Source organism: Sparus aurata, chromosome 14, assembly GCF_900880675.1.
Source record: "Sparus aurata chromosome 14, fSpaAur1.1, whole genome shotgun sequence".
NCBI classification, from domain to species: domain Eukaryota; kingdom Metazoa; phylum Chordata; class Actinopteri; order Spariformes; family Sparidae; genus Sparus; species Sparus aurata.
The window spans coordinates 16,353,896-16,371,937 of NC_044200.1; the positions used below are offsets into that span (position 1 = coordinate 16,353,896).

At 44.4% G+C, this 18,042-nt stretch overlaps 1 protein-coding gene across 5 annotated transcripts in view; it reads left to right on the forward strand.

Annotated features, from left to right (window-relative positions):
- The window catches only part of sema3aa (sema domain, immunoglobulin domain (Ig), short basic domain, secreted, (semaphorin) 3Aa), a 117,259-nt gene extending 102,444 nt beyond the window's left edge, over window positions 1-14,815 (forward strand). For all 5 annotated transcript variants that reach the window (XM_030439684.1, XM_030439685.1, XM_030439683.1 and 2 more), the window contains 14 exons: window positions 748-867; window positions 1,720-1,810; window positions 1,912-2,031; window positions 4,214-4,356; window positions 4,807-4,921; window positions 5,028-5,097; window positions 7,838-7,982; window positions 8,094-8,313; window positions 9,136-9,227; window positions 9,344-9,385; window positions 9,617-9,774; window positions 11,257-11,324; window positions 11,424-11,572; window positions 12,565-14,815. In XM_030439684.1, the coding sequence (XP_030295544.1) occupies window positions 748-867; window positions 1,720-1,810; window positions 1,912-2,031; window positions 4,214-4,356; window positions 4,807-4,921; window positions 5,028-5,097; window positions 7,838-7,982; window positions 8,094-8,313; window positions 9,136-9,227; window positions 9,344-9,385; window positions 9,617-9,774; window positions 11,257-11,324; window positions 11,424-11,572; window positions 12,565-13,290 (2,259 nt within the window). In that variant the 3' untranslated portion in view covers window positions 13,291-14,815. The remainder of the gene's footprint in view (window positions 1-747; window positions 868-1,719; window positions 1,811-1,911; window positions 2,032-4,213; window positions 4,357-4,806; window positions 4,922-5,027; window positions 5,098-7,837; window positions 7,983-8,093; window positions 8,314-9,135; window positions 9,228-9,343; window positions 9,386-9,616; window positions 9,775-11,256; window positions 11,325-11,423; window positions 11,573-12,564) is intronic.
- The last annotated feature ends 3,227 nt before the right edge of the window (window positions 14,816-18,042 follow it).

Below are 18,042 nucleotides of genomic sequence, written 5' to 3' on the forward strand. Positions count from 1 at the left end.
GCGCTGCGTTTCCAAATCCCCGACCAAATGTGTTCCTATTTGTTAGGTGGGATGTTCAGCGTGTATTTGTAATAAGGCAAAACCCCAGGCTAATCTTTTAAACACATGTGGCCGAATCAACTCCTCAAGGCCGCTAATAACACTCCTGCATTAACCAATCCCGTTGATTAGCACTCTAATAAACAGTCTCACGCCGCTGGGACTATCAACATGTGTCGGAGAGCCAACCCAAATACCCTCAGTAAATTCAAACATATGGATCATTAAAGACCTGATTTGACTTACAGGTGGGATTTCCTTGAAGGAGACTCAGTTTCACACAACGAGTCTTTTTTCCAAATCGAGTGGAAAGTCCCGGCTTTAAAAAGGGAATTCCAATGGAGCTTTCCTCTGCTTCCTATTAGTCTTTATTTTCAGTCGAATCACGTCAGAGTTCCTTCTCTATTAAAAGTGTCAGCATTATTTTCATGAAGGATAAAACTTAATTTAAACTGTATGATATGTGGAGGTTAACGCTCACACGTGCAATCTCTTTCCTAAAAAGAAATCCCTAAAAGTTTAACTTGCTTTACAAGGCTATATAACATATTACGCTGGTAGGATTACCACATAAACAGAGACGGATATTGCAGACGCATGAAATGTATATGAATGTATTTAAATCTCTTTTCCAGCTGTGTGTCTCAGAGTATAAGCTTCGACATTAGTTGGGGTTTTGATGTTCCTTATCTCGTTTCTTTTTTTCAGAAAGAGTGTAATAACTTCATCCGGGTCCTCCAGCCGTACAACCAGACCCATCTGTACATCTGTGGCACAGGAGCCTTCCACCCCATCTGTGCTTTTCTGGAAATGGGCAAGAGGGCAGAGGTAATGCGTTCAAATGTGGGGTTATTTAATCAGTTATATATATGCAAAGGGTCATTTAGATCTCAATGGAGCTTTCATTAAAGCGTCTGGAAATGTGACAACAGTGTTATAGTAACTAATGACAGAGAAAAAGTCCAATAGTGTTTCCCCTTCAAAGAACAGGCTGCTCAAACACACACACACACACACACACACACACACACACACACACACACACACACATTTTTTTCTGTCGAGCGCAGCAGTAATCATTCCTTACATTGATTATCTCCCCATCAATGTTTTCTTTTGTGCGAAGACGTAGAAAGGAGCGGTTACAACATGGTTCGGAAATTAAACAACCTCTCCCCCACATAAAAGTTTAATCAGTCATCTTGATGAAGGTCTACAGGTTAATCAATGCAGCCAGCGTGGGCTCTGCAGACCGACAATGGTGAGGGGGAATGGCTGCTCGCACCATGCGGGTTTTGAGTAAAGAAGACCCTGCGTGACTTCACTTGAGTTTAAAGTGGTGTTGTCAGTAATTGATTTGAAGTTGGGTCTTTCTTTTGTAACTTTTCTTTTAAATATATTCAAAGAATCTGAGTTTGAGCGGTGCATTCGCTGCTTCTTTACCCCCCATCATTCCTTCCTGTTGCACAGTCGCCGAGACTAAAGTTGTTCTGTCACCAAAGCAGAAAGTTTGTCAATGAAAAGAAAACGTATTATAACTCATGTGTGGCCCGAAGTTGTTGTGCAGTGCGCTATTATGAGGATTGGGTGTAATTTGAAGCATAGGCTATAAATGCACCTTTAGCCGGCTAATGTGGCTTTCATTGGCCTCACGTTGAACTCTGACCCTCTTCACCGCAGGACAACATCTTTCGACTGGCCTCGCATTTCGAGAACGGCCGCGGGAAAAGCCCCTACGACCCCAAGATGCTCTCGGCCTCACTTCTGATCGGTGAGTTTGATCCCTGCCTGCCTTGATTAGTTCCAGGAAGTGCACACATTCGATTCAGAGACGGTCATTTGTTCCTAACTGTTTACTTCTCTCACTGGCAGATGGAGAGCTGTACTCTGGCACATCTGCTGATTTCATGGGAAGGGACTTTGCTATTTTCCGTACCCTGGGAGATCATCATCCAATCAGAACGGAGCAGCATGATTCAAGATGGCTGAATGGTAAAAAATAAACAAATAAATGAATTTAGCATGGGAAAAGTTGTATTTTTGTCCTGAAGGAATGCATTTCCTCTTTGGGTTTTGGGCCATTTTGGAAATATGTATATTAGCTTTTTCAGAGATAGACAAGAAGATCAATACCACTCTCTCGTGGTTGTGCATTCAATTTGAAGCTGTAGCTGGCAGCTTGTTAGCGTACTTTAGCAAAAAGACTAGAAACGGGGAAACGGCTAGCCCCATCTACTTTTTTCTTCATGAAGAGGTGTTTTTATTCTCTTTGAAATGTAATTGTAAATTGTAACAGTGTAAATTAATATCGTAACAGGGTTCTGTCACTTGTTTACTCAAATATGTTGCCTTTACTGGCAGCTGCAAATGAGTTCAGACAGTGATGGCTAGATAATATACATTTCCAAACCCCACAAACTCCAACAAACTTTACTAGTAAAGTAAAATTGGACACTTGTGGCCTGCAAAAACCTTGGCACAAGGATGAAGTAAACCCTTGTCACAGAGCATTTTTAAAGAAAGAAACACCACTGAGCTTGTCAACAGGCTTTTGAAGCATTAAATTCTCTTACAAGCCTCGAGTCTCCAATCATTTCCGTTCGTGAGCAGACATCAGATATCAGAGCCCATTCACAAACTCTCTGGATTTGGCCTGTGCTGGTAAGATTAGCGCGGCAGTGAGGGGGTTATTGACCGTTCAGTCTGTCTGGCTATCTTTCGGCACCGCGGAGGACTCAGGGAGCCACAAAAGGTCAGTTTGAACCTTTCCCTCGAGCCGTGCCATCCCTTTTCCCCCCTCTTTCCCACAGAACTAATCCGCTCTCAGCTGTTTTCCTGTAGTGGAGTCAAATTCCGCTCAGTTCCTCTCAACCAGCCCCCCTCTTCTTCTTCCTCACCCTGAGCGCCATCAAAAAAAAAATCACAAACACTGCTCTCCGCAGCGCTGATTACTGTGACATATTAATAAAGAGCGATTTAAAAAGGAGGAGTCATTGTTAGTGCCCTTAATCCCCATTGATCTTTCACCTTGCTCAAACAAATACACATGGGGGATTGTATCCATCCGGCCCGGCAAAATCCAGCTCCTTCTCCACAAAGGGGGGATTGTAATTGCATGGATTACTGGGATGGGGATATTCTATTGAGCCTTTATCAACAAGGTTACATGGTACTCAAATGTAACAAGAGAGAAACTTGGGAATGAATCCTTAATAGCAGTCGATACTGAAAAAGGATTTAGGGTTAAACTGTGGCTTTGGCTTTGCTGGTCTTGAATCAAGCAATTTATATACACGTCTCTACACCCTTTAATGCCCTCACACTCAACGCTGAGGTTGGATTTAAACCTCCGCTGAATAAAGTGGCCTTTTGTCGGGATTTAAATGGAATGAATTGTGTGACCTCAGTGGTCGGCGACGCTGGCAGAAGCCTGCTTTCGTATGCGAGCGCACACAAGGTTAGATTTACGAACGTGTAGATTTAACGGTATACTCACAATAGAGGTACGAAAGCGCATGTGGGGTGCACATGATTCATACCAGAGGGTCTCGCACCCTCACAGTGCTTATAAATCTGCTTCCCACTTTGGCCACACTTGTCTTTTTCACAGCTACTCTATATCCTAAGCGACCATGCAGGCGTAACATGGCACTGCTTGTTTCTCCGCAGCTAAACCCCCCCGAGCCTTCAGACACGGGCTCGTTTTACGCCCGATGACGCCTCGATGACTGCGGCCACTTTCCCCCTTGGTCCCCTCTTGAAGAGTTATCCCGGGCCCGAGGCCTCGAGCTCGCCCGTTTAGCTTTGATTTCCTCTCGCGCCTAAAGTCGGGATAAATTTATTCGAGCGCTACCCGGGACAATCAGAGCCATGTGTGTTTTGTGAGGATGTGGTCCAGAGACAGGGGTTATGTGGGATTTGGACTTGGAGCACTCACTTGGGGTAAAGTCAGATACTGTGACAGCAGGGTGTAAAGTGAATGGCTGTTATTACTGAGCCGTGACTGGAGAATATCACGGGGGATTGGTTTCAGAGGTGTAAAATAGGGGCGAGAGGATTTGCCATTGAGGGCAGAGGTCGGATCGTAAAGTACATTATACAGTATATTGTGAGTTTGTCAGTGCGACTCAAGCGTGAAAGGAACAATGTGTGTTTGTGCCTTTTCCTCCTCCAGACCCCAGGTTCATCGGCGTGAACTTGATCCCAGAGAGCGACAACCCCGAAGACGACAAGATCTTCCTGTTTTTCAAGGAGAACGCCATGGACGGAGAGCACACTGGCAAGGCTACCATCGCCAGGATAGGACAACTGTGTAAGGTAACAACACACACACAAACAAAAATCCTTACCACGGAGACTCACATTCATTTCTCTTACATATCTGCATTAGGGCTGCAACCAAAGCTCACCTTCATTATCCATAAATCTGATGATTATTTTCAGGATTGATGAAAAATTGTGAAACTATGCCGATCACACTTCCAAAGAGAGAGGCAGCAAATTCTTAAATTTAAAGGTGCAGTTTGGAAGAATTGGCCGCCTGTCTGATTCATACTCCAACATATAGGGGGCAGAGTAACTGCTACCTGTTGCTAACTTTAGGGCCCATTAGGCAGTTAAGAGTCATCAGTTATCAAAGTTGTTGGCAACAAATTTTCTTTCAATTGACTTGTTGATTAATCGACTCATTGTTGCAGCTCCAGTCTGCCTGAGCTCACAGAAATAACTATGTGGAAACATTGAGTTCTGGTGTGTTTTGTGTTACAGAATGACATGGGAGGTCACAGGAGTCTGGTGAACAAGTGGACCACTTTCCTCAAGGCCCGGCTTATGTGTTCAGTTCCGGGGGTCAACGGCATTGACACACACTTCGACGAGCTGCGTGAGTTGTGTTTTCTTTTATGTGCGCGCAAAGAGAAAAAGCTGAACTCACAGACTCACAGCTCACCCTCGCCCATTTTTTTTTTTGCTTTGTGTTTCAATTGCAGAGGACGTGTTTCTGATGAGCTCCAAGGACCCGAAGAATCCAGTTATCTACGCTGTATTCACCACATCCAGGTATACAGGTCTTTTCACGGTGACCTCCAAAAAAAAAAAAAACCTCTCAAATAGCTTGACAGACGCGGGCGGAATCACATTTGTTTTGTTGCTGTGTTGTTGCCTGGAGATCAGGAGGAGATGATATATATTCAGCGAGCGACTGTCCTGCGCGAGTTATTTCCTCCGCATTTGAAAAACACACGCTTCATATTTCCTTTCAAGAATTCTTCCTATTCACATCCTTTATTCCCCTTTATCTGTAATTTCCTAACCGCTTTAAATGACACGGCAGGATGCAGGCAACTGAGCGTGCCCCCGTCAAATTCCCAGACAGCGCTCCCCCGTCCTGTAATCCACTTACAGGTGTCTTATGGTTGCATGGCTCCCCCTCCTCATGATTGCTTTTAGCCGATTCCCCCCTTTTCCCCGCCTACCTGTCCCCCCCTCCTTCTTTTATTTTTTTTTTTTTCATTGAAACCTTGGCAGAAGCTTGTAGGGAAATCAGATTATGGAGCCAGGAGGGGAGCGAGAGAAACACGATATTCACTCAGCAGGAACGCTCGTCTCGCCCCTGGCCGCCGCCCCAGCCTTGAATGGGGTTTTCAGAGGCCGGGTGTGGCTCTATTGAAGCATGCGGAGAGGTGAAGGCAGATAAGCGGGGTTGAAATGGCACAGATGGTGGCACTTATCATGATGATGATGAATTTGCATTTTGGAAAAAGGAGGAGGGAGTGGGGTGGGTATTTTGTGTCCAGTAGTGTCTCTGACTCGCTTTGAATGGAGGACAAACACTTCACCATCAATCACTGCTAATGATAAGACGGGCTGAATGGAACGGCAGCGCAAGCTAACGCGTACCGACAAGCGCGCCCTTGCATCACTAGACCCGTGCGGCTTTTCTCTGCTGTCTGGAACGTATTCAAAGCAAGAGGTCGGTGTGCACCTACGTACCCGCATGTGTGTCTCTACACACACACACACACACACACACATGCACGCTTTAAAATTCAATTATGGGGCATTGAGGAATTAGAGTGGTTTAATTGGTTTTCTAAGTGGCCGGTTTTCAGAGATGAATAGAGCAGAGACTCGGAGGGACCGGCTTTTAATATCACTGCTTAATGAGGCACAAAGAAGCTGCCACTGACAGATCAATGTTTGATTGTGCCCCGCATGTGTGTGTGTGTGTGTGTGTGTGTGTGTACGCGCATTTCCCGGGGTCGACTGAATCCCTCAAACTGTGTGTATCTGTGCAAACACATGTTGGCCTCTTCTTCTTAAGCACATATATCGGAGTGTCTGTTTTTTTTTTTTTCTGTGCCCCTGGAGTTAATTGAATTTCTCTGTAATTAACATTTTCAAATGCTAATCCATTCATCTTCCACGCCTTAGCGCGTACTGTCGGCTGCGTGTATGCCAGCCACATCCCTAATTAGTCTGGTACAACTTCCCATCGCAGTCAGCAAGACAAAGGACGTCCCGATTCTTTATTGAAGCGTTCAGATCCTGCAAATGCAAGCGACAAATTTTAAATCTGCCTTTTAAATCTGTCTGTAGAAAGTAATAGAAGCTGATGAATGAGTGTCTAACCTACAATTAAGCAAATAAACACAATTCTAAAAATGGTGAAACAGATCGCCTTTATGTTGGCTGGAATTAATGGATTCAGAGATTTAAAGGGTAACTCTACCAATTTTCCACAATAAAGTATCTTTACAGGTCTTGAGGAGTATGATTGCATGCAGTATGTGGAAAAAAATAGGTATTTTAAATCCTTTTGTTGCTCCAGAAGAAGCTGCATGTAATGTGATAAATTGCCTCGTGTGATGTCACTTGGTGGGTAAGTTGCATTATGGGTAATGTAGGCGCCAGGTTCTGAAAAGGGAATAAGAATGTGTGAAATAAAAAAGGTGATATCTCTCGTTCTGCTTCATTGATTTATTGAGTCTAACAGTGTTATGGGAGTACAACGGCAAACCATTTCACTACATTACCCATAATGCAACTTGGAGCCAATGTGAGATCACTGGAGACAATTTAACAGATTGCACGATGCTTCCTCTGGAGCCACAAAAGGCTTTTTTTACTTTTTGCAGTAGTTACTCCCCTGTAGACCTGTAAACACACTTTAATGTGTAAAATTGGCGGAGTTACCCTTTAAGCAGACAGCTTATTTGTCACAGTCTCCACATGAATATTTTAATACCTCTTTTCGGAATATGTACATCATGGAATATTCGTCAAATTCTCCACTTTAATGAGTCACCACTCAAATTGCTGTCTCCTGGATGACCTGGGACGGAGCATGAACAGAAATAAAATCCACATCATTCCCTCTGTTTTTGGCGTGATTGATTGACCTTCGCCTGCTTTGGACTTCGCCTGGCCAGTGAAAGCAAAAGAGAAAAACCCACCCGTCTTGGCTGGAGCGTTTTTGCAAAAATATTGAAGGGGATTTCAAATACTCTGAAGCAGGTCTCTCGTTCTGTTGGTGGCGTGCCCAAATTCCTGTCTGTTCTCAAGAGGCTGGAAGCAATCAGAGTGAAGTTCCAATCTGTCATTCCTGTACTTAGGTAATGACAACCTTGCTCCCCTCCGTCTTTGTGCGATGAAGGGCGATTTTGTTGTCTTTCTTCAGTATTTCACAAGCTCCCTAATCCCCGTCTTGTGACCAATCATTTCTGAGCCCTTTCTGTTTGTCTGCGCCATCTTTCTTCGTTTCACCGCTCGCTCACCCCCTCCCTCTCTTTCTCCACAGTAACATCTTTAAAGGCTCAGCGGTGTGTATGTACAACATGGCGGACATCAGGAGGGTGTTCCTGGGGCCCTACGCTCATCGAGATGGACCCAACTACCAGTGGGTGCCTTTCCAAGGGAGGGTGCCCTATCCCCGCCCCGGCACTGTGAGTGTCCACATTAACAACAGTCCACAAATTCAATGATTTTTACAATTAGCACACAGAAAACACACCACTGTCAAATAATTCATAATTTTTTTCTGATTTGATTCTCAGTGTCCCAGTAAGACATTCGGCGGATTCGACTCCACCAAGGACCTCCCCGATGACGTCATCACCTTTGCCAGAGGTCATCCAGCCATGTACAACCCAGTGAACCCGATAGGCGGGCGTCCCATCATGGTGCGGACAGACGTGGACTACCAGTTCTCCCAGCTGGTGGTGGACAGAGTGGAGGCGGAGGACGGACAGTATGATGTCATGTTCATCGGGACAGGTACACAGCTTTACAGCTTGTCATAAAATATGCGACCATCACATTTTTCATGCTACGCTTCCCCCTTGTAAAAAGTTTACGTACGCTGTTGCAAGGATGTCCTCTCAAGTTAGCATGCTAACCAGCTAGCCTGAAACGTCTTTCTCCCAGCGGTCCAAAGCGCCTGTGCGAGCGGTGTAAACACCAACGCTTCCCTCGCAGTCTGGCGAGCTGCACGGCTAGCTGAGCTAACAAGCTAACAGTAGCCTCAGTCATGAATGTATAAACACAATGCAGTTAGCAGCAGATAGCAGTTACTCTGGTGATATCCTGCCCCCATGTATCGGGAGTATGAATTCAACAGGTGGCCAATACTTACACATTGCACCTTTAAACAAATGTAAACTTTGTTTGTGGGTCCAATTCCATTCTATATTGTGTCGCAGAGATATCCACTAAAGTTAGCATGCTAACCAGCCGGCACTGTAAACAGCAGCGCTCCCACAGTGCTCTGAGCTCCCACAGTTAGAAACAGGTAGCAGGTAGTACTCTGGTGGTATACTGCCCCCTATTTGTTTGGAGCATGCTGACCAACTCTTGCATATTGCACCTTGAAATATGGTTTAATCTACTGTTAGAAAGATTACAGTGCTCAGCAAACATTTCACTGTTGCAGCTGTACTGAAAAAAAAATAAAATAACATAAATAGAAGATATTTATAAATGTAAATATACCCCAGATGGTAGCCACACATTCACACTTTTTATAATAAATTGCATCTCTGGTAAAGATTATTTATATACAATCAAAATAAACGTATGTGAATGTCTATATTGTTTCAGACGTGGGCACAGTGCTGAAGGTAGTAACCATCCCCAGAGAGAGCTGGCATGACCTGGAGGAGGTGGTGCTGGAGGAGATGACTGTCTTCAGGGTACTACAATGAACACTGAGTGTTAACAACAATAAATGAATCCGAAAGCCTATAAAATCACCCGTGATGTCTGAATGCGGTTGTAAAAACAGCTGTACTGTGTTTGCTTTGCGCAGGAACCCACTCCCATAACGGCCATGGAGCTGTCCACCAAGCAGGTATAAACTCGTTTTCACACATAATCATTTATCTGAAAGTTGTCGACAGGGCTGCGAGTTCACGCGAAACCAGAAAGCGCTAACCTCTGGGCCTTTAAGCAAACACTGATATCCGAAAAACAATGATATCTAATGGTCCTACTGAGAAACAAACCCACAACCACCTTCTTTTTTCCACACAGGAATATAAAATTTTAACGTCCTCACTCTTTCTTTTTTTCACTCCTACAGCAACAGCTGTACCTTGGCTCGGCCCTGGGCGTATCGCAGATGTCTTTACACCGTTGCGAGGTGTATGGGAAAGCCTGCGCCGAGTGCTGCCTGGCCAGAGACCCTTACTGCGCCTGGGACGGCACCGAGTGCTCCAGATACTTTCCTACCGCCAAGAGGTAGGAGCGTGCACACACACACCAAACAAACCTGTGACCTTTATTTATGCTCAGAGGGGGTTTGCTGAGCCTGCATGCTGTTCTGCCTTTGTGTTGCCGTCACACACACACCTGGGAGTTATCAGTGCACCTGCAGTTGGCTTTAAATGCTTTCGCTCAAGGGCAACTCAATATTACAACCCTGTTTCTCTGACCTCAGACCTCCACTGGCTTATTAGCAAAGTGCAATTGAGACAAAAAGAACACGGCAGAGGCCAAGACATCTAAACGTGGAAGTAATCCAGAGTCAGGCAGAAAATACAGTCATTAAATCGACAGAGGCTCATTCCAGAGGTGCAACTTCTGCCAGTAACAGTTGTTCTGAGCTGCGATGCCATCACCCTACAGCCCCACAAGATGCACACACACACACACACACACACACACTGAGCTATAAAGAAACACACGTGTGTACATCTACACAACCACACACACTCTAAATTATAGCCAACAGGAGCTGTCTGACCGCTTCACCCTGCAGCCAGGAGGTACGAACATACACGCCCTCAAATTACCCTCTGCTGTATCCAGCGGGATTAGGCTGACCACTACAGCCCTCAAACACACACACACTGCACTACACCCCTGCATCTCATTCATCCAGAACTTCTCACACCAGCAGAAGTAGGCCAGTGGGTATACTCCAGCCTGGCGGGGTTACAGAGGAGGTGGCACACCCCGTGGTTAAGGCCGGGACCGGCTCCTCTCAGCTCTTCCTCCAAATATTTTCCCTCCCAGGCCCCGCACATGCTCAGACGGCCAAAAAAGACAGGAATGTGTAGCCCAGGAGGAGGTACACGTGTGAGAAAAGAGACAGAAAGACGGCAGATACGACACTGAATTCAGGAAGGAGGGATGTTTGTGGACGTTTTTCGGTGCACTGACCGTTTCGCTCCATCTGTTTCCCTTTTTACATCTAATGGTTCCACGTACTTTCCAGTCCTCGCCTCACCTTTGGCTTACCCCGCCTCTTCTTCCCCGCTTTGATTTTTACAGCGACCATTAGAGACTTTTTAAAAATGACCATGACAACCAGGAGCAGGGGAGACGTATTCATCCGGGCAGTGAAAACGTCTCACTAAAAGCCGGATGACATAGTGGACTTTCATATTGCGAGCGCAATGAGTGGGGCCGCTTTTTACAAGGCTTTTCAAGGGCGAAACAATACCGCATGTGTTTCATAATCTCGGCTCATCAGAAGGAAATGAAGCACGCCGTTTCACTGCTCGGCAGGTTTATGATTTCTATGCTCAGCCAGGGTTCAGGGTTTTTTTTTCCTAATATGCGATTCAACAGTGGAGCTGAGGGTTGAATAAACACTCACTCTCTAGTCCTGAAGCCGTGTGGATTGGTGTTGGGTAACATTGCCCCCTAGTGGTTGAAATTAAACAGTACAGAGAGCCTACAGAATATGTTTTCATTAACTTTCATTCTTCTTCTCAGGCGAACCCGACGACAGGACATCAGAAACGGAGACCCTCTTTCTCAGTGCTCAGACCTTCAGCATCATGGTACATTGATGACCACACACGCACATATACACTTTCAGTCTCCCCTCTCCTTGCCACGTACTTCTCATTCATCCTGTCTGTGTTTGTGTTTTCCTGCAGAAGACACGGACGGCCTAGGAGGCAGCGTGGAGGACCGGAGCGTGTACGGCGTGGAGAACAGCAGCATGTTCCTGGAGTGCAGCCCCAAGTCTCAGAGAGCGCTCATCTACTGGCAGCTGCAGAAGCCCAACGACGACCGCAGGCACGAGGTGCGTATCGGCCCAAGTCCCACACACACTGCACTTTGAGGGATTTTTCTCGATTTCAGGCTAATTAAATCAAACAAACAATCAATGCAAACAAAACATCTCTGTGCTGAAGGCTACACCTTTCCCCTTCTCTGGCTGCGTTATGGGGGTAGGACCTCTTTGACCTCTGACCTCAGCGACTTAGACAGGGCGGTGACCTCGTGGGTGTGGATGTTTAGATTGACTTCTGGCCCCATGATGTAACCGGTTACTATTCCCCGCTTTTCCACTGTGGCTGTATTTGTCTAACCGGACGAGCAGCAGGGCGTGTGGTTGTGATAATGCAGAAATACAACCCGGGAAGTTTCAGGGTTTATCAAACGCAAACTGCACAGCTGGTTCTAATACTACAAGGGAAGGATTTTAACTCTCATGGCGACCATCATTGTATCATGCATAAACATCTTTTTTAGCCAATGCCTCAACATCCTCGCTGCTTTAAAACAAAAGTCCTGTGGCTCGATTATTCACTCAGTGATGTGGTCTGTCTGAACACGGTGTTAGCTTGTAATGAAATCCAAGTGGCATCCCTCCAGTTTTAAAGATTATGGGTTTTTCTGTTATCTTGAACGTCCCCCCGTCCAGACTAGTGTTTTACTTCTGTAAAGAATAATGTATGTGTGGAGCTTCAACCCCAGAAGGCTGTTTTAAGACTTACACGGGAGATAAGCCACGCGTTTGGAAAACAGAGCTTGATAGGCATTTACTTTGAGTTATGGTGGGGTGAATGTAGGACTATATAAACAAAACTCCTACTAAAGTCACATTGCTCCTTCAAGACATATATTTACAAGCATGATTTTTTAGGCCTGTGTGAATAGTAAGATGTGTGATGTGGCAACTTAAAACCTCCAGTGCATAAAAACTGAGAACAGATGTTTTGTGTTCAGTGTGTAAGCAGACAACAGTTATTCTGATTGCTCTTAATTTACATTCTGTCTGTCTTTTTTCAGATCAAGCTCGATGACCGGGTGCTCCGTACAGACCAGGGCCTGCTCATCCGGAGTCTGGCCCAGTCCGACACGGGTATCTACCACTGCCAGGCTGTCGAGCACGGCTTCATCCAGCCTCTACTGCGCCTAAACCTCCAGGTCATCCCCGCCCAGAAGCTCGGCGACATCCTACCCGGGCTCCCTGGCGCGGCGGGCGAGGTCGGACACTCTCCCAAACACCGGCTGTGGTATCGCGACTTCCTGTCTCTCCTGGACCACCCGGACCTCAACAGCGTGGAGGAGTTCTGCGATCGAGTTTGGAAGAAGGAGCGCAAACAGAAGAGGGTGAAGACGCCGAACAGCAACGGTCAGAGTAGACCTGAGAGCACCAGCGGCACCAACTCTGCGTTGCAGCCTAAAGCTCCGAACACCCAGAAGCAGCAGGCCAGTCCACCACAGAGCAGGCCATGGCAGCAGGCCGGAGCTCCGACAGTGGACGGGCCGGCACGGGGCCAGAACACCCAGAGAGCTCAACAGAATCTGGGTTTGTTGAGCGGCCAGGCTCCTAAAAACAACCAGAAGACACAAAACGGCCAGAAGGGGCAGGGCAGCGCGGCCGGCTCTCAGGTCGTAGGGGGGTCTCGGGCGAGCAGCCAGCACGCGGCCAAGTGGAGACGGATGCAGGACAATAAGAAGGGACGCAACAGGAGGACCCATGAGCTTCAGAGACCTCCACGTAGCGTTTGAGGGAGAAAGCAAAAAGCACAGAGATGATGCAACCTGATCGACACACAAGCACAAAAACCATCCACACATGTCTACACAAGCACATTCTATAGATTCAGTGACCTCGCCATCACAGCAGCAGAACAAAACCCATAAAAAAAACAAAAAAACACAGCAACACACACTCCTAGGTAGAAATACATAACGACAATAAAGCTGTCATGGACACATACACAAAAGCACCTGTGAAGAGGAACAGAGGACTGAGAAACTGGAATGCAAACTGTAAATGTGTGAGGACGCTGCCTGGCAGACACTCCAGCCTCCTGTACATAAGCTACTAAAAATAAGACTGGGACGGAAAAGAAATGTTACGAGAGGTGTTTGTTGGTGAGCAGACAGACTTAATGCCAAGAGACACGGAAAAACGCGCGGACATTTATGGATTTACGGCATCCTGCTGCCCCCTCTTTGACCTGAGCATGTGAACTGCAAGATGATGTACATGGAACAAAAAAAAACTCTTATTTTGGAGGAACTGTTTGAGGGGGGGAAAGGAGCAAGTCGAGACAGACAAACAGCTGCCCTTACAGGAGAAAAAAGGGAAAAGGGTTGTGATTCAACCTCGAGGCGTGCACAGCTTTGCACCGGTGGCCCTCACGTTGTTAGACGCATTATTACATGCAAAAAAACTGCAAAACATAACATTCTCCACCTCGAGGCTGGGAAAAAAGCATCGTGCATGTTGTTGTCATCAATGTTTTAATAAGCTAGTTATTTTATGGAATTCTAGAGGCTTTTTTTTTTTTCTTTTTTTTTCTTTTTTTTACAACCTACCTAAAAAGAAAAAAAAAAAAAAAAGTTACATTTTTTCTTTTGTATTTACTTTTCCTTTTCCAGACCGGTGCTTCTGTTTTTTTTTGCGAGGCAAAAAAAAAAGAAAAAAAAAAAGTCACAACATAGTAGTCTCATTGTGCATTATCCCCTTCTGCTCTCTGGAGGACTTCTGTGTAAGTTATTATGTTTGTCGCTTATTTCTGGAAATTTCTAGAAATCTGGGCACGAATTTTCCAGTAGTAGGCTAACGCTAAAAAAAAAAAAAAAACAGTCTGAAAACTAGACTGCCAGTTGTTTTTGTGTACATATATACAACAAACGTAACTCTCTGTGTATATACAGTACATATACAGTACAAGAACACCACTTGATTATTATTTATTGCGCATTGTTTTGTGAAAGGGTTGCATTTATTTTTGATATTATGGTATTTCCGGCTCATCAATATATTGGAGAAAAACAACGGCAACAGGAAAACTTTCGATGGACCAACTGGGTGAAATCGTGTCCCCCCCCCCCGTATGTGGACGAAAGGGGTCGAACTGGAGCACGAGTACAACGATAAGCACAATTTTGTCTTCTTTTTTTTTTCTTTCTTTCTCCCACATCCATCCAACACGTCTTCGTTCATCCAGTAGCCATTACGTGTAAGATAATTCCCCAATCTGAGAAAAAAAAAAAAAAAAACATTAGCTGTGAATCTCTGTAAGAAAATAGTGGAGAAAAATGTTAAATCTAGTCTGAAGGAGAAGACACGTTATACTTGCATGTGAATGCTACCTACAGTAAGTGCATCTTTTTTATCGTCTCTTTACGTGTTTTGTGTGAGAGGTTCCCTTAAAGCAAGGTGTGAATTACCTCTGTCCTTTTCGCCAAAACAGTGATATTAACAACTCGCGATACTCCGGCCGAAGCTGTGTAAGATCCAGGCTCCCTTAATCTTCAACTCAACAGTGGTATTCCCCCCCCCCCGTCTCCCCCTGTCCCCTTAATACATGACAAGAGTAATGTGTCAATGCAATAAATTAGAGCAGATCGTGTTCTCTGCAAACACTCCAGAGTTCGGTGTGTCCCTGATTCGGGTCTCTCCCTCAGAGTTAGAAAAGTGAGAGAGCTGAAAGTTACCGCTGCTGTAACACACAGTTCTTTCTGGCATGCATTCAGTTGTCTAAATAAACATCTCCGTTACAAAAAAAAAAAAAAGATGTCCCTTTGTTCTCATTTCTGTCAAAAAACCCTTCTGCACATGCTGTCCTCAGCCTCGCTGGATTTCGTGTTTCTGTTTTGTTTTTTTCACACAAGAAGCTTCTTGTCCAGTGACAGAACGCAGCTGCGCATACAGGATCATGTTCAGCAAGAAAAAAGGTCTGAGATAAATGTAAGCAGATGCAATATTTTGCATCCTTAGGCAGCTCTGTTCAAGAGGTTTACACACACACACACACAGAGTCATGACCATAGACCATATCGCATTATACCCTCAGATCCAGATCTAACGTAGCAGTGCACTGATTGGTTTAGCAGAAGGATAGACAGATGTATAAAGATTCCTCAGCCTGTTTGTGTTTAAATCTACCATATTCTTTGTAGCTATAATATTTGCAGATCAGCAAGAAACACACATTTGAAAAGTGATCTCATTTCGACCATACAAAAAGTTTTGGGTAGGCTAAAGTTGTTACAGTTCATCCTGCGGGAGGAACATGAGAGTGTGCAACACATTTCACGACAGTCCATCTGATAGTTGTGGGATATCCATCCATCCACGAACATCTGCGCACAGATGTGCGCCAAACCATAGATGCTGAGATGAAGCACCACCAAAATGTATCCAGTAATGTATCTCTAGAAAACACTGTCCAAGTCACCTCGCATGATCCACAGAACATGCAGTTAATTGTTTTCATATGGAGACTATTTGTTTGAGTTAAAGTAGATCCAAAGGCAATTTATCAACACAACCGTAATCATGATGAATGGACCTTTTTTTTTTCACGGCAGACGTTTTGGTGTGTGATAGCAGCAAAAAGCACAGACTGCATTTCATCAAGATCAACTCGTTACGTGCTGGCTCACTGTTGTAGTTCTGACATTGTTCACCTGTGAAGTGTTACAGTTTTAAATTGTAATCTTGATGGCGCTGCGAGATTAGATTCACTTAAACTGAATTGTGATGGGGGCAGAAACGAGCGGCAGTAACACAATCCGCACCGCTAGATACCACTGGAGGTAAATGAGGTTAGTCGTTGCTGTTATCTTTTGTAATTATTTGTTAAAGGGGCACTATGTGGTTTTCGAGAAGCTCAAACTCAGAATTTGAATATTTACAATATTAATGAGGTAATCATACAAACTCCTTTCCATAAGTGAATAAACAAGCTGTTCTAGGAGGAAAATAAGGTCCCCAGAACCCTGTTTGAGGCTGGAAAGGTGGCAGGGTCCGCCACATATAAACAAAGTAAAACAGTATGAAATTGTAGCCATCTGTTCCAACAATAATCAACGGTTTAGTAAATTGTTTTAAAGCATTTTAAGACAGTGAAATAACAAAAAACTAAAGTTTGATTCACTCTAAATTTGCCAATTCTTATTCATAGTTCTTATAAGTGTTTCTCAGCTGCTGTTCCTGCTCAGTAAATATATATATGTATATATATATATATGTATATACATGTATATACATGTGTGTATATATATATATATATATATATATATATATATATTCTATGTCCAGCATTGAATAGTTGCTATTTTTCTCAGCAGATATTCTGAATTGTCAGTGTAGGAAGTGTGTGAGTTAACACCCTGAAACCGAGCCAGCAGAATGGAAATTCAGCACTATTGGTAGGTGGATCGGTTACCAAAGTCTCAACACTGGTTTCAATATCAGTACGTGCAGCAACAGCAGATGAAAAAGTTCATATATCTGTAATTTAGCATTAGGAATTGTCTTTTAATTAACAGTTAATACAAAAAAAACAATGAAATAGCTGTTTTAAAAAAAATGATTTGGTTGTAAGATACTTTCAAAATTATGCATTCAGCTAATAAATTACACATTTTCCTCACCTCCGTAAAAAGCACATTAGCTGCTTGTGATTCTAATGAAGATATCCAATAAAGGTACTGAAATTAAATGTCATTGATCAAAACTGACTCCAGCTCTGAGAGAATTAGGGGGAATGTGAAAATGATGATTCTCAGGATGAACCAGCAGAGGTCACTGTCGTCTCACTGCCTCACTCTCAGCAGGCCAGCTGAGGCGCTCTGTGCGGATCTCTGAGTGGAAGCTGCAGCATCTTAACATGATGTGGTGTTTATACAGAAATACCTTTCTATCACAGTCGGACACAATTACCTATTCTCAGGAAACTGTGTGTGTGTGTGTGTGTGTGTGTGTGAGAGTACATGTACATGTCGGCTGAAGTGATTAGGAGCGCTGCAATCATGTTCCCTGCCCTCCAGTTTCACTCACACATGTGTTAGGGAACTCGCTGGTCCTGTTACCATGGCGACTGTCCTTGAATGTCCTGTGTGTGTGTGTGTGTGTGTGTTTGTCTGTCTGAGTCTGTAGAAATACACATTTTCAGCTGTAGAAAAAAAAAAGACTTGTCTTGACTATTATGTTGGAGGGTTTTATCGCTGTGTCCTTTGCTTCAGGGGAGCTTTGCCGCTGTCTCGACTACTTTCTTCTCCTCGTCCTCAACATTTGCAAATATGAATACAAACACGTTCGGCTCTCTGGAGGCATTATTTATAACAGCAAACTGGGATTACATTTATAGTCACATCCATTCCAAATGAAATGTGTTTCTTTATAGTTTTATAAATCCCAACCTGACATGTACGGCTCAGTATTGGAGCCATTCTGGAGTTAATTTAGTAAATTAAGTTGGAATTTACGAGAAAAAAAAAGAATAAAGTATAAATTAGTAG